Here is a 23,965-nt window from a genome sequence, read left to right as displayed (position 1 = left end):
TCAGGCACTGAAATGAGAAAAGTAAACTGGCAGATTGCACTAAAGTACTAAATCTACGGAAAAACCCATGGATACGGGGAAATATTGGAATAGTTTTCATAAAAGTCACAATAAAACCCCTCAAATCCCCGATTAGTGGCAAAACAAGAGAGTGGCAAAAAATAGATAACAAGGAAAAAAGACAATGCATGGAGAAATGATTGCCTTCACATATGACATTAAGTGGAATGATTGACAATCAGATCAGTGTTCCTGACTGTTTTTTCTGGCTGTTCAGAGCACATTAGTCTAATGTGACAGCAGATGCAACGAGTCCTCACAGAGGATAAAGAGCTACACGTGTTATTCTGGAAAACTGGCTCGACTCACTATAACATAGGAAACGGGTTTTAGGGGGCTTTAAAGTCTGACGAAGTGATATAATGTGCCATGAAAGGAGAATGAGGCTACAGAATGAAAGCTGGTGCAGGTGGTGCAAGAATACCGTGGTTCTATTTTGAATGTCGGACACATTCCTGGGTAAATCCCATTGGTTAATCTTGGTTGTAAGGTAAACTGACTGTTTACCGCAAGATTAGCACAATGGAAAATTTGAAATTCAGTAACTTTGACTAAAAATAAACCGGTCTGCAATTTTTGCTCACAAGCACACGATTCAACCTTCGTTTACATATTTACTTTTACTGTAAAATGAAGAAAACATATGAAAAGTACATCTCACAAAGGAGAAATTTACTACAAAGGACACTTTCTGTACAGTTTCAGGGTAGTTGTACTTCATGTATCAAAAAAAAATCAAAGAAAGTAATCTATCTAGCAATGAACTGGTGGGTTTATGCTTCAACTGGCAGGAACGAAACTACCACAACATCCAGTCATGTGGGTCTGGTAAAGGGTTTCTATTTTGGTATGACGTGCTGCTCCCTAGTGGTCAAAGATAGGAGCTGCGTCAAGCTACTAAATAGTATGGAAAACGTTGGAGAGACCAGGACTTCAAAATAAAAGCCTTTATTTTATGAAAATGCTGGGGGGACGGTGGGGGGGGGAGTAGGTTTATGACTACTGTTCCAATTAAGATATTTTTCAAGGCACTAACATTTATAATTAAATATTATTTACACAAATGTTTCAATATTAAAAAATAAAGTTTCGATTCGGATTTATTTTTAAACCCCTAAACGGAAGCTGTCATATCATTCTTGATAGCTTGGGTAAAAAAACAGAAATTGCATCAAACGCTGAGTTTGACGACAATAACAATAGAGGAAACGTGAAATACTCGAATATAAAGACGACCCGGCGACTATTAACAAGGGAAACGTCCTTTGTTTTTTGAGTTTTCTTCAGCTAACGCGACGAGGTGAGAAATTTGGAGTACACGTAACGGTTTTCTTTGGCCTATTGAGGTTATCCTTATTTAGCTATTGTTTGCGTGATTTTGGAATTACCGTTTCACACAGTTTTCCGAGAAGGTTTTTGGTATAAGTCCGCTTCAGTTGTATTATTTGTTTATTATAAAAACCAACCTTTTTTGATAATTTACCATGTCGATGTTGAAACGTAGTTTGTATATGTTCCTAACCTTGTTATTGGCGAAGCTCTCGGCCTGATGATGTCTTTAAGGGGTCCCTTTAAAAACAGAAACCCCACCGTTTCTTTTACAATAAGTACGGTACAAAATCCGAGTTTATTAAGAAAGAAAAATAAGTAGTGAATATTTCGTTTTTGAATACTCTGTTTGGATCCCCCCAAGCGTGTTTGAGTTGCGTTTTCTATCAATACACAAGCAAACAATCAAAAAGCACCTAAAAGGAGCTAATCATCATATTTTCGAGTCTTTCAGATATTGTGTGCTATCATAGCAGTGTGATACGATAAACTTCATGGAAAACAATCTGTTGTCGTTATCGTATGAGATATTCATGTTCAAACATGGCCTAAGATTTAATTTTCGGGAGAAAAAAATGATCAAAATGGGTGGATTGCCCTGTTTTTAAATTATTTTATATATGACGCTTATATTTCACAGCAATCATTATCTATGTCCAATCACTGGACTGTGACATTTTTCGATAAATTTGAGGTGGGTGAGCAGAAGGCCCACTGTGATTTCAGATGGAATGACTCAGCTGTTAATGTATAAAAGTACCAAATTGAAATGTATCTGGCAACTCCAACAAAAAGGAAGTTTTCTTGCACATAAATATTTTTTTTATTAAAAAAAAAACAAACCCCTCTGATGTATCTCTTTGTGATGTTACTATTTCAATTACTTTTTTTATTTGAAAGGATAGTGTTTATTCAGGCAGTAAAAACATTTTCTGTTATTTGTGGCCAATTTGAGACATGGCTTTTATTTTATTTTTTTAATTTCTTGCCCATTAAACCTGAAAAGAAAATCAAAGAGTCTCACACTGTTCATCACTTTAAAACCCACTGTATGTGTGAGAGCAATCTAAAGAAAGATGTGAGAGGCATACTCCAACAGGGCTGTTTTCTTCACTATGAAGGCCGAGCTTCAAAATGGGGCGTATCTTCTTGGACCACATTGGTGGGACTCGCCTCTTCTCTTGTGCCAACTGTGACACCATCCTGACCAACCGAGCTGAGCTCATCTCCACCCGCTTCACCGGAGCCACTGGCCGGGCTTTCCTCTTCAACAAGGTACATCAGTTTCTCACGTGATGGACAGCATTGATGTTATTTAGTTAAAATACTTTAACTTAAACAATAGGGTGATTGTTTAGTATATTTAATGCAGCTATGTAATTAATTACTTTCATATTAAGAAGTATTTGAAGAGTTAAAGTCTGTCAAAGTACATAGCAGTTAACTGAAATTTGGAAACTTTAAAGTCACCATATTTGTTTCCTTCCTGAGGGTGGCTGTGACTCAGGAGGTAGATGGTCATCCACCAGCCAGAAGGTTCAAACCCAGGTCGTCCAGTCTGCATGTTATCCTGTCCTAATTGCTGCTGATTCATGCATTGGACTGGTTGTGTTTGTTACAGTTAGAACAAAGCACTGTATGAAATTGTATATGAATGGGTGAATGTGGCTTGTAGTAAAATGTGCTTTGAGTCCTGTGTTAGGGTAGAAAAGCTCTATGTAAGCAGGCACGATTGGTTTGCGATTAGCTAAGGCACAGAGTCTGTGGTACATTACATAACAGAAGGCATTTTCATGTTATTTCCATTAACAAAAAAAACCACATATTTTATGCTTGAGTGAACAAAACTTATAAATATTATAGTCCAGATGATTTTCTTTCAGGAATGTTTTGTATGAAGGTAAAAATAATACATATAATAGTTTCAAACCAAAATTGCTGTTATTGGATCAATCTTTGTTGATTATCTTTGAGATTTAAAGTTGGTGCAATTATTCAAGCTTTAGTTTCAGTTACTATTCTGGCTTCCAAACAAAACACTATAATCAAGATGAAATGATCACTCTGTTGGTTTTCAACAATTTTCTCACTTTGTCTTTCAGCTCATTCCTTTCTTTCATATTTGCTTTGCTATAAAAGTCCAATTTCACTCCTTTAATATTTTTTAATTTATTGAAACCAGTTACCTGGAAAAAAATCATGTTGAATAATTATGATCTCAGTATTGATTAATAGAACTGAATTTTGCCATAATTGAGCAGCTCTAGATCCACCCCCAATGAAGTTCAGTCACTGACTTGATTTTACAATTACGCTGTCAAAATCAGTCATAAACTAAAAAGCTTCATAAGTAAGCTGTTTTTGTAAATGTTTTCACTGTTGAAAAGCAATTATGCGGGACAGTGACAGTGACATGGGGTTGGTGTTCTCCAGGTTGTGAATCTGCAGCACAGCGAGGTGCAGGACAGAGTCATGCTGACGGGGAGGCACATGGTGCGTGATGTCAGCTGCAAGAACTGCAACAGCAAACTCGGTTGGATGTACGAATTCGCCACAGAGGAGAGCCAGCGCTACAAGGAGGGCCGCGTCATCCTGGAGAGGGCGCTGGTGAGGGAGAGCGAAGGCTTCGAGCACGTCCCGACCGATAATTCCTGAGTTCATTTATATTTATCTGTGGATACCAAAGCTTTCCCTCCAGCAGCAGCAGCAGAACATGGGCTTGCATTGATGGTGTTCCATTTCTCCCTACAGCTACACCAAAATATCACAGGCTGGGTGTTTGTGGGAACAACTAACAACAGGGTGTTGGATATTTTTCAATTCTGATGGGGATTATTCCTCAAAGGGCAAATAAAGTTGCTTTTCTTCCCATTTAAAAATCATCTTCATGTCCAATATGTGATGAGCAGGTGTAGCTGATGGTGGCTGCTGTCAGATGAAGAGATGTGGCTCCTGCAGCCTTACAGGAGGCTCAGATTTCTGTGTAAAGATAATGCGGTGAATCTTGAAAGCTGAGGCTGTCAATGGGTCTAATTTGCTTTAAGAGTGAGTTGTTAAACATTATACTGCAAAAGAATCATTTTCTACAAAGTGTTCAATGTGATGCTTTGCTGGAAATCATTACATTAAGTATATATTACCCTATGGGCTTAGCTGTGCTAGAGAATTACCTTTAATAAAAGAGTTATTAGTTGATATAAAATGTTATAATTCAGGTTATTTTCATTAAGACAGGTTAGCAATTTAAGCCTGTCACTTACTTTATTTTATCTATTAAATGACAAAAACATTATTGTGGGGTCTTTACCTTTCCATACCTCTTATTTGACTCTATAAATATAAATAAACCTGAATTCAGTAAAGTTGATATGACATGTTCTACAGAGTTAGAAATGCCAATATTTCACTACAGACCTTTATCTATCCAGTTTATTTTCCTTTATTTAACAAAGCATGATTTTGTTTCAGTTTTTCAGACTTGTGGTATGTTTATTTGCAAAACAATAAAGGATTTCAAATATGCAGTTATTTAATTCTCTTTTTTAATTGTGTGTGCATATCTAGATTTACATAATATGCAGGCCCAAATGATCACAAACTGGTTAGTTTTCTCTTTTTTTTGTAATGTGAGTTTATTTGCCTTTTTAAACAATCATTTTATCATTAGATATTGTTATTACCAGTGGCTTAGACCTTGTGTTTATTACAATTGTGGCCAGTGAAAGGAGTTCTGGGTATGCTTTGTGACAGAATACTTTGTCCTAAGTCAACGTAGACAAGCTACCTGATATAAGTGAAATCAATCTGAAAAGAATGGAAATAAAATTATGCATACTTACTTGAAATGTCTCCTTCTCAAATGTAATGATGTGCATTATAAATTCTTATTTGGCAAATGTTAATGATATTGTATATTTATATCTACCACACAGTAAAATGAAGTATATTTACTGTCATGACCAAAGTATATTTTCCTAAACTGGTTACCTGTTAACCCCCGTGCCACCCCATTTATAAAACTGAAAAATCCTAGATTATTTTGTGCTTTGTAGACTATCAGCTCAGTTTTGATATTGACTAAATCAAAGGATGCACATAGTTTAATAATATAACAATAATTATATAATTGTAAACATTGTATTACACTGTTCAAATTTCTAGGTTTGAAAGCATTGCAGACTGGTCTGATAGGTTAATTAAGTTCACATATGGAACTTTATATAGACATACTTGTTTGGTTGCATACCAGTCGTGATGAAGGCACCAAAGTACAATCCTAGAAACAAGTCTCACTACAAAAGTGAGAAAGTCTCAAGTTACCCTTCATTTCTTATCATTTTTAAAGTGCTCTTGAGCAATAGTTCGCCAGGCTTTCTGAAAGTCTTTGCAAAGTTTGTAACACTGATCTATGAATTATTCAAGTAGATGAACCAGTGTTATGTCTACACATAACAGGAAAGAAATATTTTTAAACTGTATCTTTAGGCACTTCTAGGGGATCTTGACAGAATAAAGAACAAAGGGCAAAGAAAATGAAACTGAAAAATCCTAGATTATTTTTTTGCTTTGTAGACTATCAGCTCAGTTTTGATATCGACTCAATCAAAGGACGCACACAGTTTAATATAATAAACTGTTGTAAATATTGTATTAGACTGTTCAAATTTCTAGGTTTGAAAGCATTTCAAACTGGTCTGATAGGTTAAATAAGTTAACATATTGAACTTTATATAGACATACTTGTTTGGCTGCATACCAGTCGTAATGGAAAGCCCAAGGCACCAAAGTAAAATCTACAAACAATTCTCACTTTACCACAGCTAACTACTAGGAACCTACAGGACTGTGCGAAAGTCTCGAGTTACCCTTCATTTCTTTATATTATGCTTCAAAGAAGCAAAACATGTTTCACTATACTGCCAATATTTTGCTTCAAAGAAACACAATATGTCTTATAATTTTTAAAGTGCTCTTGAGCAATAGTTCTCCAGGCTTTCTGAAAGTTTTTCCAAAGTTTGTAACACTGATCTATGAATTATTCAAGTAGATGAACCAGTGTTATGTCTACACATAACAGGAAAGAAATATTTTTAAACTGTATCTTTAGGCACTTCTAGGGGATCTTGACAGATTAAAGAACAAAGGGCAAAGAAGAGCGTTTAAAATGTACTTCAGGAAGTCTAGAGAACTAATCCTGAAGATTACTTGAAGAATTTATAAAAAACAAAAGAAAAATAACGCTTGCTCAATAAGGGGGGTCACGTGATGCTCTTTTATTTATTTATTTATGCTCTTTTTAATAATACTCCTTCTTTTCAATCATTTTTACTTTATTGAGAATGAGCAATTGTCTTTATTCTATTGCGCAATGTTGTTATGGTTTGTGTTTAACAGTTTGACGTCAACGTGTGGAAAACAAACGCACCATTTGTAAACTCGACTTACGCTGCATTCTGGGTAATACAGAACGAATGACGACTCACTGGAACTGGGAATATAAAAGAAAACGGGTTTCATGTGCTGCAGGGCGAGCGGCATTCCCCAAGTGACTGTATGCCTGCAACACGCATTGTTTTGATGACATGTAACATAAACGGCATTATTACTTCTCCAGTCACTCGGACGGTAGCTGAACGGACCAACCATGGCCAACGGTGAGTTTACTTGTTAACACAAGCTAGCACAACTGGTTAATGTTAGCTGTAAGACCCCGTTAGAGCGACAGAAACATTAGGTAGCAAAACATTAAAATGTAAAACCGAACAGTTTACAGATAAGCTCTCATAACCGCGTCGTTTCTGCTCATAAAGTAATTATTGAAGCGGTCGCTAATGTAGTTTCATACCATTTTGTGCTACGAGCGGTAGCTAACATTTTCTCCCCTTTCTCTCCTCAGAAAATGTGAGCGTGATCTTCAAAGTGTACTGTCTCACGGTGATGACACTGGTGGCAGCGACCTACACAGTGGCACTGCGGTACACCAGGACCATTTCAACTGAGGAGCTTTATTTCTCCACAACTGCAGTGTGCATCGCCGAGGTCATTAAGTTAGTGCTGAGCTTGGGGATGCTCACAAAGTAAGTGTTTGAGGCGCTACCTGCTATTTCCTTAGTGACCACAGAATGTAAGGTATGGAATTAAGAAATTCACATGACTGGCCAATACTGGTTTGGACCCCGCTTTCCCTTTAGAACCGTCTTTATTCTTCACGGTATTGATTCAACAAGTTGCTGGAAACATACCGGAGATTTTAGTCCGTGTTGACATGATAGGATCACGTAGTTGCTGCAGATTTTTCGGTTGCACATCACATTTCAAAGTTGCTCCACTGGATTGAAAGCCGGTGACTCTGGAGGTCATTTAATTGCAGTGAGTTCACTGTCATGCTGAAGAATTGCGTTTGAGACTATTTGAGCTTTATGACATGCTGTTGGAAGCAGCTTTCAGAAGATGTGTACAGTGTGGTCATAACGTTCAGCTAGGCTGTGGTGACGCTAAGGGGCCCAATATCCAATATCCTCAGTCTAAGCAGGATATGTCCCGGCTTTCATGTTGTTTATGCCAAATTCTGGCTCTCTCAGATTCACAACAGGAAACATTTTTCCGTTTTTGTGTGTGTGTGTGCTCCGGGGTTTGAAATGTTGTGTGTTCAGAGACACTTTTTCCAAACTGTGGCTCTAATGAATGGGTATTTAAGTTAATGTCTCCTTCCCATAAGCTCGAGGCAGTCTGGCCATTTTTCTCTGACATGTGACTTCAAACAAGGCATTTACGCTGATATTTTTTTGCTTTTTTGAGGCATTCTCTGTAAATACAAGAGATAATTGTGCATGAAAATCTCTTCCCTTTCAGTTTCTGAAATACTCAGACTAGCCCATCTGGCACCAACCACCATGCCATGTTGAGAGTCAAGTAAATCACCTTAATTCCTCATTCCTCAGTTTAAAGTTGAGTGGATTGGCTTGGTTTCCAAATGCACTTATTGCCAAGCAGTTTACCTAATAAAGTAATCAGCAAGTGTGTGTGTGTGTGTGTGCACATAAAAATGTTTCTCTATAAATCTTTATATTAATAAATGAAGGTTGCCTATATTGAAATTTCATTTTATAAATAAGCCAATAGATTTTGTCTAGTACTCCCTAAAAGTGGACAATAGCTCGAGAAATCCATTATCGAGACACAATATAAGCAAGAGAGAGATGATATTTCAAAGAGTCCTTAACTTAAATCTAAGGGCTATAAATCTTAGTTTTAAAAATAAACTTTTTTTAAAACCTTATGTTAGGGCAGAGCTAGCAAACTTTAAATAAACCTTTTAACATCCCAGAGATAATTAAGATTGAAGATATAATAGATGATGCTTAGCTTCATTAAGAATATGTATGTGCTTTTACCTAAAGATAATCTTCTTTGCCACTCATTTTCCGAGTAAATCGATTTATAGTTTGGTATATAACATTTCCTTTAAACTTGTACCTTTTCATCTTATTTACTCCCAGTATTTTGACTTTATAGCATTCATTTATAGCTTTCATTTCATTTTGTCAGACTGATGCCAAATAATAAAGGCTGCCAAGAAAAAGAAGAGCAGAAATTTCTCACAAGTGACAAATTGTAAAGAGACAGCAAAGAAGACTTTAATAATAGAAAAACATATTTAGACAGACTGTAGTTCAATCTGTAACTTTATTTACAGAGCTCTATTCAGACACCTTTATATTTTTCACACTTTTGAGAATTAATTGCTCTGTGTGGGGACAAAATATGAATTGCAAAGCTTACAGTAATGACAGCATGGACACATAAGTTAACAGAATGAAGTATTTCCATTGCATTACAAAGCAGGTTCAGCATATCCAGACTTTCTTTGGGTTAGCTGGCTCAACAAGACCAGTCAAAGAGAAGCAGAGTGGTTATCAATGGTCTTTGTTTCATTTTCTTTTTTTATACCTAACTTTTTACACACAAAATAAATCAGTGTCAGTCAGAATTTGTCAGAGAAACACAATATTGAGATTTATTTTTAAAAAGGCTATAAAAATATGAAGGTAAAACTGTATTGTGCTGCAACCTGACAGTAATATGGAAATTATATTAGTTTTTGTCCAAATGAGTGTAATTTGCACTACAAATAAACTGATCCGTCTTTTAATCTGTCTAATATAAGCTGCAATTCCAGCATTGTAACACATATGACTGTGTATAAATTCCTGTTGCGTGCTTTCGTTTGTCAGTGCCAGTAAAATGTACCACAGTAACTTATTACGTATAAACTGGATTTCTTCAAGAGAAACTAAAGAGTAATTAGAGGTGATTCTGAAAAGAAAATATGTGCCATTTCCAGTCCACTTCAAACTGAAAGTCTGAACCTCTTCCTCATATGTTGCCGTGCCATTGTAGTCACACAAATAGAGACACACCTTCGTGACACACTATCAACATACCTAAGTGACTTGTTAATCTTGTTCATGAATAAACCCCTCAGATAAAACAAACATCATGTTTATTCATTGCAAGCAGGCCATGTCATGCAGAACATTCAAATAACAATGGTTTGATCATTTAAAAAAAAAAAAAAATAGCATCAGTGCCATTTATATTTCTTCTTCGTCCATTCATCCGTTGTTTTTCACGTTTCCTCTCCCAGGGAAACGGGAAGTCTCGTCAAACTAAAAGCCACCATACAGGAACACATCTTCTGCAGCCCTAAAGAACTGCTAAAACTCAGCGTGCCTTCGGTGGTGTATGCAGTTCAGAATAATATGGCTTTCATCGCCCTGAGTAATCTGGATGCAGCAGTTTATCAGGTATTATGTGAAATCTGGGTTTGACGTGTGGCTCTTGTGGAGACAGTCCACGTCATCATTTACACAGATCTTGTTACATGCATTTAATTATATCAGTAGCAACTAAATTCTATAGATAACTGCTTGATAAAGTTTCCTTTTTGTTTTTTATTTTTTAAGTACTTGGTATATTTTGGATCCAAGAAGTTTGATATCCTCCTTATGTCAAGTGGGACTTTCCCCTTATAGTCAAAGGGTTTGTTGCACAAGTATTTGTGACAAAATGAAGCTCAGTTTATTTGCAGTTTATACCTCAGAAAGCGTTCAGTAAATTGCATTTTTGACACAGTTTTGAGAGAGATTTATAGGCAGTGAATTTACGATCACTTTGGCTTTTGCTTTTCAGGCTGAAATGCTAATAGTGTACAACATATTTAGGGAAACTAATTCTACATCTATGTGTGAAGTTATAATATTTAGTTCAAAATCCTTTTTAGGTCACCTATCAGCTGAAGATCCCGTGCACAGCCTTGTGTACAGTGTTCATGCTGAACCGCTCTCTCAGCCGGCTGCAATGGTTTTCCGTCTTTATGCTCTGTGGAGGCGTTTCACTGGTTCAGTGGAAACCCGCGGAGGCCACTAAAGTTGAGGTGGGGCAGCATGTTACACCATCCTGGTTACTCAGTAAACCACTATTAATTTCCTATGGTGCCACTAGCAGTAAATTAACATTTCATTACTTTTTTAAAAATCTCTTTAATCTACAAGCTGTATCATTTGTTCTGTAGTTTATTGTTGATCCTTTTTTCACAGATTGAACAGAATCCTATTATTGGGTTCATTGCCATTGCAGTTGCTGTCCTTTGCTCTGGTTTTGCAGGTAAGACCAGTGCTGATGATTTCACTTTCAGTATTGGCTTAACCGTCAAGTAAAATCCAGAAATACGTTTGGCAGCTAAGAAAACGCCAACAAAACCCACGATCTGCACACATGTCTGAAACTGATAAGATGATATTTTCTCTAAAGTAGATGGATTTTACTTTTACTGCTGTTGTACTTTAAACCTTTGAATCTGACAGTCTGGTATTTACATTAAGGTGTGTACTTTGAGAAAGTGTTGAAGAGCTCAGAGACATCCCTGTGGGTGAGAAACATTCAGATGTACCTGTCCGGCATAGTGATCACCTTGATCGGTGTTTACATGACTGATGGAGAGAGGGTCATGGAGAAAGGATTCTTCTTTGGTTACACACCTTGGGTGTGCTTTGTAGTATGTAAGTATGACATCTTGAGGAAGAAGCACCTTTCTTTTACTTTCCTTGTACCTTTTGTCTGACTCTGCTCTGCTTGTGCTTTCAGTCCTGGCCAGTGTAGGTGGCCTGTACACATCAGTGGTAGTGAAGTACACAGATAACATCATGAAAGGCTTTTCTGCTGCAGCTGCGATTGTCCTCTCAATGGTGGCATCTGTAATCTTGTTTGGACTACAAATAAGTAAGTTTCTCATAACCACAGTTTGAATCCAGCCAGTTCATCAAGTAAGAGTATATTGTGGCTCATGATTTTTGTTCTTTTATTTGAACTGTAAACCTCTCTTACTACTTGATAAAGTAGTGGATCAAATATAGAGTAGATCACTCTTGGAATCAGATATTAAATATATAAACACAAATCTTTACTAATGGTCAAAATCGTGTTGCTTCGTCCCTCTTTTATACTGCCTGTGTAAAACATCCAGTAATACTTTGCAGATCCCAGTCTCCTGTAACTTTCTAGAAAAGTTTTGAAAAGTAGCTTAAAGCCTCAATTATACTCTATTATTGACATTAACAGCTTAAAACACTGGGCACAGCAGCTTAGATTCACATAATTAAAAATACTGGCAACAGTCAGTGCTACCTTTGAGCCTCCTAGCATGTTTTCTTTCCATTTTGAAACTAACAGAAGGCTTGACTATGTTTTTATATGAAATGATTTGGTATACACCAGCTTTGATTAAAACCATTAATCTTCCTTTATTATTTTTTTTTTTAATAATGGAAATGTCATTTTGCTTTTTTACCCTCCTCTGCAGCTATGACGTTTGCCCTTGGAGCATTCCTTGTCATCATTTCCATATACCTGTATGGACTTCCAAAGCAAGACACATCCAGATTAACCCGGAAGGATACAAATTTAGAAGACAAACAGAAACTAATTTCTGTGTGAGGTGCTGACTGACAGACATTTCTATGCTGGACCAGGATGGAGGAAGCCTTTCCTCATTTGAGGTTGGAGTTGGATCTGCTTCGTGTCGACGTCATCAGATAGAACTGTGAACTGAGTCTCTGAATACTCTGAAGAATCTTAGTGTTTTTTTTTTTTTCTTTTGTTTTTATAAACAGTGGGGTGGGGGGGGTGTTGTTTTTTTTTGGAAACTGCTTATAGCTAGCTACCAGTAAGCTCGTGAATAATCTAAACCCTAACCAGTGAATTCTTGGAATTCATTTTCAGCCACAATAAGTAGTATAAGAAGTTTGGTTTTTTTTTTTAAATCGCGAGTATTATATTGTCTTTTTATTTTATTTAATAATCCAGTGTTAATAATTGGTCTTTAAACTGTGCAATACGAGTGACTTAGCTCCAAATCACCTAGTCCTTACTCTGAATGTGCCCAAATCAGACTGCATGCATAATCCCCCCCACACCTTGTTTTCTAATTTTTTTTTTGTTTTAATCACTTCAGTGTTGTCTCGTTATGAAGGTAATTTTACAGCTTTTATTAGCAGAGAAGTGTGTTTTTTCTGAATACAGACTAGACCCAATCCTATAGACTAGCATAATTTTATTTTGACAATATAAGGCTCTGTTTTTAGAATACAAATCAACAATAGTTGCAGCACTGAAAAGAACACTGATACACACCGATGGAGTTTTTACATTTTGTTAACTGGTGTGATGCCCAGGATTCTCATCCCGTTGGCCAGGACTGAGCATGCTCCGCTGAACAGTCGTAACCTTGCCTGTGGACATGAGGAGAATGAAGCCGTTTTCAAGTTGCAAAACTGTTGTATTAAGTTTGTATTTAAAAAAACAACAAAAAACCTGCCAAAATATGTGAAGCTACTGTGTTGATCCCTTGATAATAAGGTAGCAGCCAAAAGTAGCTTTTTACACTTTAACATTTGTCAGGCTTACAATTGCGCTGACAAACTTAAGTATCTGCCACTGATATTAGTAAAGACCATCTATCTTGTCATTATGCTGATATCTGTAAGCAGTGCTCCTACTATTAAACAGAAATTATATTGGCTGACCAATGTTTTCTACAAGCAAACACAATGTTTGATTAGTCAAGAGTCCCGTGAGGGGTAAGGCATCTTTAACTTTGTCCAAATTTCTGCTTTGAACCCCACTAATAAGCACTTCTGTTATTCATTTTCATGTAATTTTCTTGGTATAAATCTCTTGGGTATTCCTGCCAGAATGTAGCTATAATTAATTTTGTAGACCTTTTAAAATCTTGAAAAATATCCGAAACAGTCAAATCAGACAGTAAATGCCCCTCAACCTGTCACCTCCTCAGTACAAAGCTTGTGGTGCATGTGACTGTGCTAATTTGGCGATTTCAGACAATGTCCCAACTGGTTTCTCTTAACATGTTCATGTGTGAGAAGAACAGGTTGTTGCGTAAGAAATTATATAACAATGCATTAAAAGGCTATACAAAAATCCACTCCATTGTGGCTGTTCAATGTAGTATTTTGGCAATTTAAGAGGAGAAACCGGTAGAAGTTTGCATAACTCTGTTTTTTTTGTACCTGTGCAACAGCCTCAGGGCTTCCTTTTACTGGCAGATCTCTGTGTGCCGAAGCAATCAGGTGGCTGGAAGGCACGAAAGAGAGTAGGGACACACCTCTGTACATATTTACTACTAACGTAAACTTTATGACTGTAAGGGCTTGCCAAGTAGCAAGACTGGTATCCTGTTCCTTACCACAGCTTCAGCAAGAAGTTGACAAGGTGCTTAGGTTGCAGATCCTGAGCTGACTGGTACAATACCTCGTCATAACTGCAAATGAAGAAGGGACAGTTTTGTAAACGTGGAACAAATATTGACATTGACAAATGTTTAGAAAGCGTGCTTGCCGAAGGAGGTGCTGCAGGATGGCAGTACACGTCTGCTCAGATAGAAGGGATGGGTCGAACGCAACTGCGTCTACACCTTTTTTCGTCTGCTTTAAACTGTAATAACAGGATTACATGTGAATCACATGACAAATATCCTGTCGACCTTTTGGAATTAAGGATGTCAGACATGCATCTAAAGTGTGATGTCTTCCAAATGTCTCTCTGTTATTTCTCATTTTCCAAAATAAATGACTGAATAGATTAATGGATAGAGGATCCAAAATGAAAATGTATCAATACTAGAATATCTCAGACCTGCAGAGTCGAGCATGTGTGTACTGAAGGAAGACGCCAGTGTCACCCTGAGCCTGCAGCATCCGGTCCCAGTCAAACTTATAGTCTGACTGCAGGGGGCCTTTGAAGTCCTGGAAAAACAGAGTTTTCAGGCACGTCAACGCCTACTTACAAAGTGCACAGAGAGGAGGAAAGGTGTGAGAAAGGTAATGCATCAACAGGACTTTACTGCTTGACTGATGGGTTTTGGCTCGTGATAGGCCCGATGAAGGCCAGAAACTAATAAAAAATAAATAAATGTTGCTTTAATGCTACAACTCCTGAAAGAAGGAGTCACCGCATCATCACTAAGACCGAGAAATGAAGCAGCCAGTGGTGGAAGATTATACTTGACAGTGCATAATCTTGTTTTCGTGTTTATTTTCTTTTGTACTATTGAAACAAAGTCTTAATTATTTAACAAATATGTGATTTACATTAGTCTTTTAGATCTTTATGACCACTAATTTTGAACATTTAGCAAACTTAGAATATCAGTTAATGGCCAATGTGTTATTATTGGTCTGACTTAAAAAGACCTGAAACTCCCAATCATAACATTAATCACACACACAGACCAATGAATGAAGCTGCTGGTTGCTAAATACTAGCAGTATTTTTAAATAAAAATAGTAAACATCTTTTGTAATAACCGACCTGGATTATTAGGGCACTGATTCCTACTTTTTCTGCAGTCTCCTCTGGGTTTTCCAATTCCTTTGTTGCTGTGGAAAGATTTAAATTTAGTCAGTGACACAACAAAACTAACAGCCCTTGTTCTGACATCTGCCACTCCCACAGTAATCAAGGAATAATTAAGTGTTGAGTCAACATTAAAAATGTGTCAGTTCCATAATATGTCACAATACATACCAGTCTTTGTACTTCTTTTTTGGAGGCATTTTTCTAAAGGCCTTAACCATCTACAAGTAGTTTCAGCTCTTGTCAACTCTGACCAATGCCTTTTTTGGCATGTGTAGTTCATTGTGGGAGAAAAATGTGCTTAGCTGCTTACAGGAGGATAGATTTGGGACACTGCTCATCACGTAAAAATGTAAATCAAGCTCATTTTGGAGAAGAGCGCCATCTTCTTGTTGCAAAATGCAATTGACAACAATTAAAGATGAAAGCAAAACTCCTGCACACCAGTCGATTGAGGACTGAAGTGCTGATTTTGTTTTTAAGGGCACATAACGTCTTGATGCATTCTCAATCATCCAGGTAAGTAAATCTCCAAAAGTTGATTCTGTTCATCTGGACGTAGCATTTTCAGTGGGAGAAATAATAATAATAATGCATTGGATTTATATAGCGCTTTTCAAGGCACCCAAAGCGCTTTACAATGACATTATTCATTCACGCTCACATTCACACACTGGTGGAGGTAAGTGTGTGCCACAGCTGCCCTGGGGCAGACTGACAGAAGCGAGGCTGCCATATCGCGCCATCGGTCCCTCTGGCCAACACAAGCAGGCGGTAGGGTAAAGTGTCTTGCCCAAGGACACAACGACCAGGACAGAGAGGCCGGGGATCGAACCGGCAACCTTCCGGTTACAGGTGCCCTTCCCAACCCCCTGAGCCACGGTCGCCCCGTTTCGTCACTCATCCAAGTTTATAAGACTGGGGAAACCTGCAGTCAGCTGAGACTGAATAAGTCACTTGAATGAGTGACGAAACGCTTCTCCCACTGAAAACGCCCAGATGAAAAGAATTAACTTTTGGAGAAAGGCACATACCAGTACTTAAAGGACACATAAGTATTAATTTACTCTTTTACTGTTATATAACTGCCTAATGTGTGACAGGCTTACTGTTTGATTGGCTCATGTTGTGGAGCATCCTGGCCCGAGCCTCGTCCAGCACGTCCTCCAGAAACACCACCTCACCGGTCCTGGTCTTCATGCCCTGCACCAGACCAAAGGACACGTGCCGACACCTAAAATCATGTATTTAATACTATTAGAAGCACTCATTTTAAGCACTTTATAAACTCTTGATATGCATGTACATTCACAAATGTATCCTATTATTTTTTTCTAAGTGTAACTTTAAAAGAAAAAGCAATAACTACAAGTGGCAGAAAATTGAAGTGAAATGTGGAATAGAAGCCTGAAGTTGGCTTAAATATTAAGGCCAACACAAAGTTGCCTGCACCATCACACAGACATCATGAAACAGCAGAATTCCATCCTGTTTCAGTTACAACAGCTGCCTGTTTTGGGTGGGAGGAGTAAAGTAATACTGAACCTATCTTGACCGAATTACAAGAGAGTCAGTGGAAATCCTGTAATTACTGAGCCAAGGTTTGCTGTCATTCCAGCCTTAAATGCATCTTTAATTTCAAGTCTTTCATAAACATAATGTGCAAAAATAAGATTATTAAGAGCTGACATTAACTACTTTTCATTAAACCTGTGCATTATGGGTGAATTTATGTAATGCTACGTTACCCATCTGCCCAAGAGTGACCCATCGCAAGCAGGATCTGGAATAACTGGGAGAAGTGATTCTCTTGACTTTTATCTGTCTAGAAAAAGAAAATTTTGAAATGTCAAGTTATTGAGTTACAATTTTGAGATAACTCCAAGCTTCCATAGAAAAGTCCTGCTAGCGTTTCTAATACAATATTTCTTATTAAGTCTTCCCTATAAAGACTTTTTTTTTTTCCAGTATTTTGTTTTAAATACTGAATTAAATACAAAATATGAATATCATACAGACTAACCATACACAGTTAATCTGCCAGTTGCTTTTCTTGATTATTTACTACTTGTTTCGAGAAAATTACCAGAAAATTATTTTTTCTTTATTTTTCATTAAAACAAAAGTCCAGGTGTATTTCTCACTACATTTCTTCTGCTTTTTTTTTTAAAGCACATTTCCAAAGATTGCTTGGCTTTAAGTTACTTAAATGACCAGTTGTGAAAGTAGTTTATTTTTCTGCTCTGTTTTCAGCTCAAAAAAGTAACGGCAAAAAACAAAAATTATAATGCAGAAAATAAACTGGGCTCCATATTATCTATTCCTCGTCTGTTATTGGAATAAAGCAACCGGCAAAAAGGAGAGCTTGGGTGTGCTTACCACATAAATCATCTCATCAAAACTGTACTTTTCCTTTCGGTTAATGGCTGCAGCGATATCTCTGAAACAGAAAATACAAAATAAGTGCTTATGGCTGCAAATCAGAGGGAGAGACATCATTTACCAGGTGCACTCGATTTTTCAGAGTAAAGCAGCTAACAATTTCAGTGGGCTCACATAAACTTAAATCCTGAGGACTAAAAGCTTTCACCATTTTGTACCGATCGCAATTCCTGCTAACCTGGTGATGTAGAGAGTTGTACCATCGCTGCGGAGCACTGTGCAGACGTTGGTCATGTCTCTGTTGGGGGAAAGATCCACCACACCAGTGCCCTTCCTGTCAACCGAAAAAAAAAAAATCATTATGTCCAGAAGACATAGGGTCAGGCTCAGCTGTTGTATCGATGCATATTTTACTGTATTTCGTTTTTAAGCTACTAATTTTAAGCTACTAAGCACTGAATCCCTACACTCCTCCTGTGAGTTCACGGGAGGGCAGACCCAAGTAGCTTCCAAATGCCCTGCCTTGAGCCGGTACCCTGGACCTGATTCTAGGGTGGGATGCAGGTGATCCTGTATCGGAAAGGATAAACTGGACCTTTGATCTTTTTCTTTTTTTTTAAGTCAACATAGTGTGTTGTAAAAAACACTTCAACTGGCTCCTCCACAGTAAAATGAGCCAGTTGAAGTGTTTTGGTTATCTGATAGAGCTGGAAAAGGTGTATGGGGTGAGAGAAGTCTGGGCTTAGGTAAACATTTTAACAATATAAAAACAATATCATTATACAAGGGGTGGCATGTAGCAATAAACTGGTAGATAACTATGTGAATCTGTATTTTCTTTCAAATTTAATCTCTCTGCCTTCCAGCTTAACTGTTTTGGTTCAGCCGTTGCTCTCGTTTTTCAAAGTAAAGCCCTAAAAACCAACAGGACACAACCTGCTGAGCACCAAAGAGCTGACAGACACAGGTGAGCACAGAGGAGAATGTATTAGCCAAAGAGCCAGATATTTCCCTGTAGAGCTGAACGAGATCAAAAACAGAGCTATAAAAAGTTCAGTGGCATCTCCAAATGGCTCCAAAATGAAGAACTGATGCATCAAGGATCTACGACACCTTCACAATTAAATATATGTTATTTGCAGTTTAAAGCCTTGCTTAAAGATGGACACATTTTTTGCAAATAAACTTCCCCATCTGTTAAAATCTATTTGTATTCTGTTTGTAGGGAAGTTGAACTCTGTGCCTCTGACTAATCAGTGGCCTCTTAGCACATGTTTACTTAGTGTTAGACACACCAGTTACCAATCGAAGGTCGCCACATACTCAGATGTCTTCAGCAGGCCCCGGCTCTGCAGCTGCTGCACCACCTCCTGGGCCTGATCCTGGTGAAAGGACTCCCCGCTGTAAACGTCGAAGTGGACCCCCAACCGCTGGAGAGATTTTAAATCAATCTCAGTCGTGCTCCGTGGCAGTCAACTGTTAAACATTTCTATTTCTCATTTCAAGTTTCTATCTTTAGAGACTCAAGCTGTCTGGCAGCTTTCTAACCTCATAAATGTGCCGATACTCCTTCACTGTGATGTCTCTGAACTGCTGCCATAAGGAGACAGCATGGCTCTCGTGCTGCTCCAGCTGTCTAAAGAAGTCTCTGGCAGCCTGTTTCATATCCTCATTGTTCTCTGCTTCTTTGTTTACTCGAACATAAACCTGCAAAGCAAAAGAAAAAAAAACAAGGAAAAAAAAACACTGGTGCTGTTTAAAAATGCCTTTTTAAACAGCACTTAGAATATAACACAAAAACAACATCTTCTAAACGTGCAACTGAGGCTCATTCAGTCGTTAAATATAAATTTAAGAGACAGAGAGCATCTATCGGGTCCTTCTCTGAACTCACTTCGAACAAATGCTGTAAGGGATTCTGTTTTAATTTTTCTGGACTTCCAAATTGCCCAAATCCAGCTCCCAGCAAACCTGAAAACCAAGACAGGTTGTTTGTTTATTAAAATGTCAGGACAAGTAAACAAACAAAAGATAATCCCTCACTGTAGAGTAATTTTCTGACCAACTCACCAAACTGCATCCCCCAGTCTCCAAGGTAGTTCATTCGAATGACATCATTTCCAAGTGACTGTTTAAGGTTAGCAATGAAGTTACCTGAAGATAGAGTTTATATTTTTTACACTTGCTGAAAAACTGTTTGATATTTAAGAATTTGAAAATCTAGTAATGACACATCAGGTCTTAATTTTCTTCTTCAAGCTAACAATATAAATATTTTGAAGATTTCCTGATAATTAAAGGTAAAACTGTGCGGACTCACGGTAAAAAAAAAACTAAACTTGTTGCTCAAGATGACAAAATAAAAATAATTTTAAACCCTTTTGTGCACATTTCTGTAATCAGTAATAAGTTAATTGGTAAGGCTCGATTTAATATGTAGCTCACATGCATTTCAGTTAATAACAATAATAATAATAATAGTACTATTATTATTATTATCATTATTATTATTTTATTATTATTATCATTATCATCATTATTATTATTATTATTATTATTATCATCATCAGTTTAGTTTATACTCACCAATTATTGTGGACCGCAAGTGTCCAGCATGGAATTTTTTGGCAATGTTTGGAGAGCTGTAAGCATATCAACATATTAACTCTGTCTGTTAAGTGGAAATGAATACACTCAATAGCTACATTATTAGGTACACTTTCTAAGTACTACATTAGCCACTTTTTCTTATTCAAAAGAACAAGGCGCTGGATACAATTCCTCAGGGAGTTTGGTCCATATTTAAGTAATGACATGACAGAGTTGTTAAAGATTTGTCAGCTGCACATCCATGTTGTTCTACCACATCCCAAATCTGCTTTATTAGATTGAGTTCAGTGACTGTGGAGGGCATTTCAGTGAACTCACTGTCATGTTCAAGAGACCAGTTTGAGATAATTTGAGCTTTGTGACAAGCTGTGTTATCATGCTGCCTCATTCTTACACTTAGGTTGAACTTCCATAGATTGCCTTGGCCATGTTCACATGGCTAAATGCACTGAGTTGTTGTAATGTGACTGGCTGATTAGATGTTTACACTAATGAGCAGTTGAACAGGCGTGCCTAATTACATAGCCAGGGGGTGTATGTTAAAATAAGGTGGAGACATACAGAATCCTTCCCCTGTTTTAACAAAGGGGCCGCATTTAAATTTGGCGCTATATAAATAAAACTGAAAAACAAACTTACCTGTACTCCACTAATGTCGTTCCTGTCGTGAGAGTATTGAAAAGTTCACTATTTAACCCGAATTTATCATCCTCCCCATTTCCAAATGGCTCCAACAATTTCTGGAACAGATAAAGTGGAGAGGGACTGTGATCACAGCAGAAGCTGTGGAAGTTTTTTGTTTCATTTTGTTTTGTTTGTTTAAGCTGTTACTGTGTGAGTGGAAACTCAAACCTGAGCGAGAAGCTTGCGATTAACTTTAAAGTTGATAATTCCACGTGCAGCTGAGATGTCTTCCACCACATTGTCCTGCTTCAACTGAAAGATAAAGTGTGAATTACCTACTAAAAACAAATTAAAGCTTCATCTAGTGTATATGAGACAAACACAAACTAGAACTCAATGAATTGAGGAAGATTAATTGTATAATCTGTAGGGACAGATTATACAACTATATGAATGTCTTGCAATGTCCAACTGCCATAAAGATAGGGTTACAGTGCTTAAAGGAACTGATAAGCTTGGATGCACACAAAGCTGAAAGACTGGCCTGTTTGGAACAATGAGGAATGAAATGCATCCCAAACAGTGAGTGCTTCAGCTACAGGCAGTTCTGCTTGTCACAGTTTTACAGTTCATGTCAGAGGTTAGGCCTCGGGGTAAACCAGTCTGCTTCTTTAACGCCTTTGCCCGGGGCAAACAGGGCCTCACTTTAAGCCGCGGGTATTACCATGACCTTCACCAAAAATATATACATGCATTGCAGTTACACGTGAAGAGGAATGGTTACTGTGTAAGGGTGGTTTAATCTCACCTGAGTGGCCAAGTTTTCTGTCTGCACCTGAACGTCTCCACTGGATGGTAAAATCCCACTGGCTCTCAGTGTTCCAATTAAAAGCCTGAAATCGGCTCCCTGCCTGAGGATCACAACTTTTTTTAAGTCTCTGACAAACAGGTGAGAGGACAAAACATACTTATAGCATCCTACAGGTTAGCAGTGAGCGACACAAACAGACTTAACTGTTTCTTCAGGACTGGAACTGCTGTCAGAGCTGGAATAAAAACATCCTCTGACTGCTGCAGCGCTCTACCCAGCTAGACATTAAAACACAACACCAGATAAACATTGTAAGTGTACCATCACAGCCCTGCAGGGTCAAAACATGATAGCATTAGCACACAGGTTTGTGAAAATCTGAGACTCCCAGCCGCATTACCTTCTCCGCGATTTTTCTCCTGAAAAAGCAAGCCATGTTTTCTAAACACACGAACAAAACCTTAACTTAACCTTTATGCATAAATAAAAAAAAGCCCTTGCAGGGTGGTTTCACATTGACACATTGCTGCTGCACTTCCGTATTACTGCTACTACTTCCGATTTCATCGGCCAATCACAGGCTTCGCTTTAGAAAATAGCGTAAATAAAAGAAAAGGTTCGTTCGAATTTGTTCTAGGGTGCTCCCGGTCATATTATGGCATGGAGACGGAAAAGGGTCAAATTAAAGTGGAAGTGAAAGGGCGAACAATATGACTGCGGTTAGTTTTATCATCGCCAGCCATCTTAAAACGAGGGAGCTGGTGAATTTAAAAATGACCAACAACGCTCCTGCGGGGGAAAAAAAAAAAAAGTTTTATTATTATTAATTGTAGCTTTTTACTGACTACAAGAGACAAAAGTTCAAGTCCCTGGATAAAATCTGTGCACCTGAGCAAGTTCTAAAACAAGAGCTGGTAACAGAGGGTCCAATTGGCTCGAGGACTCACGTGACTTCAGTTTCATATTGTTAAATGCAGCTTTAAAGCTTAGAAAACTTTTTTCCATAAGTAACGAGTCGAAAAAATATTAAAATCCTCACTAAAAAGACTGAGGGAAGGATTAAGTTATATTTGTAGTGTTTCTCAAATTTATTGATAATCGAGATCGCCGGTGATTTTAAATGACCTTTAACAGGAGGTATGAAAGATAGAAATATGGAGGAAAAATAGTCCGGCGGATTACTGGAAAGCTTGTGATTTATTCCAAATATCATCTCTGGAAGGAGAAGTTGGGAAATTACATTTCTCCATTTTTCAAGTCTTCTCATCTTTGAATCACTGAGGAGATAACATCCGATCAATATCAGGGCTTCTGCGTCATTTTCAAAGTCAAAATTGATGCTTTTTTTCTGAACTTTATGCATATAAACAAGACCAAACAATGTCAAATTGATGCGTTAAATTCAAGCATAGGATACCCCACCATAACTACTATATAGACATACAATGATTCAATAATCCCTGCATCACCGTGATTTTACTTTTTTCATTACCAAATGTAATTTTCTTTTTACTTAGGCTTTCTGCTACTGTACTGCAAGCTTTGCAATTTTTATGGGTCCTATCAGAATATAAGAGCCACATATTTTTAAAAAAAAAAACGTTTCAGCTGAATATTGTCATTTTGTGTTAAGCCATATTGCTAAATTGCATTTGACGTAATCTAGAGTGTTCTCATTTATTATCCTAATGAATGTTATTGCCCCAAGCCTTAAATACATTTACAGAACTTGACAAAATATAACATTTTAAGATATTTATGAATGACCAGTAATTATAAATGAACATACCAAAACACTAATATGACATGAGTACTTTTTGGAGGCCTGGGGCTCCTTGTTTATATATGAATCAATAAATTAGTTCCCCAAAATTTTTATTTCAACAAACATGAAGTTGGTTTTTATATAAGTGTTTAATGCAACAACTACATAAATGGTAAATGGACTGCAGTTTATATAGCACTTTTCTACTCAAAGTGCTTTGTACAACATGCCCCATTCACACAGCCACCTTTTCTAAATAAAGTGCTTTCTATCTAACATTCACACTCTGATGAACACATTTGGATCAACTTGGCTCAGTATCTAGCCCGAGGATACTTTGGGATGCAGACTGGAGCAAGCAGGGATTGAACCACCAACCTTCCAGTCAGTAGTTGATTTATATGAATTTTATGAATTACTTGAGTTTGGTTGTGGCCTGGGAGGAGAGGCAA

The 23,965-nt window shown here is 37.5% G+C and overlaps 3 protein-coding genes across 3 annotated transcripts; 2 read left to right on the top strand and 1 right to left on the bottom strand.

Annotated features, from left to right (window-relative positions):
* The first annotated feature begins 1,185 nt into the window (after positions 1-1,185).
* On the top strand, positions 1,186-4,917 carry ypel5 (yippee-like 5). The gene is made up of 3 exons (XM_031730221.2): positions 1,186-1,360; positions 2,511-2,664; positions 3,823-4,917. The coding sequence occupies exons 2-3, from the start codon at positions 2,524-2,526 to the stop codon at positions 4,042-4,044; spliced, it is 363 nt and encodes a 120-aa protein (XP_031586081.1). The 5' UTR covers positions 1,186-1,360; positions 2,511-2,523; the 3' UTR covers positions 4,045-4,917.
* Positions 4,918-6,831: 1,914 nt separating this feature from the next.
* Positions 6,832-13,891, top strand: slc35a1 (solute carrier family 35 member A1). The gene is made up of 8 exons (XM_031730220.2): positions 6,832-7,043; positions 7,286-7,466; positions 10,037-10,196; positions 10,673-10,825; positions 10,989-11,055; positions 11,274-11,450; positions 11,536-11,670; positions 12,251-13,891. Exons 1-8 carry the CDS (start codon positions 7,034-7,036, stop codon positions 12,382-12,384), a joined length of 1,017 nt encoding a protein of 338 aa, XP_031586080.1. The 5' UTR covers positions 6,832-7,033; the 3' UTR covers positions 12,385-13,891.
* Positions 12,697-22,315, bottom strand: rars2 (arginyl-tRNA synthetase 2, mitochondrial). The gene is made up of 20 exons (XM_031730217.2): positions 22,149-22,315; positions 21,953-22,026; positions 21,746-21,848; positions 21,166-21,249; positions 20,953-21,053; positions 20,290-20,345; positions 19,774-19,857; positions 19,598-19,674; positions 19,252-19,410; positions 19,027-19,133; positions 17,942-18,037; positions 17,701-17,761; positions 17,070-17,146; positions 16,431-16,555; positions 15,277-15,344; positions 14,602-14,711; positions 14,305-14,400; positions 14,153-14,227; positions 13,977-14,040; positions 12,697-13,178 (listed from the first exon to the last, which is right to left on the bottom strand). Exons 1-20 carry the CDS (start codon positions 22,182-22,184, stop codon positions 13,092-13,094), a joined length of 1,740 nt encoding a protein of 579 aa, XP_031586077.1. The 5' UTR covers positions 22,185-22,315; the 3' UTR covers positions 12,697-13,091.
* Between the last annotated feature and the right edge of the window lie 1,650 nt (positions 22,316-23,965).

Source organism: Oreochromis aureus, linkage group 15 (genome assembly GCF_013358895.1).
Source record: "Oreochromis aureus strain Israel breed Guangdong linkage group 15, ZZ_aureus, whole genome shotgun sequence".
NCBI lineage: Eukaryota > Metazoa > Chordata > Actinopteri > Cichliformes > Cichlidae > Oreochromis > Oreochromis aureus.
Note: the sequence above shows the minus strand (reverse complement) of the source record. Positions and strands in the feature narration are given on the sequence as shown.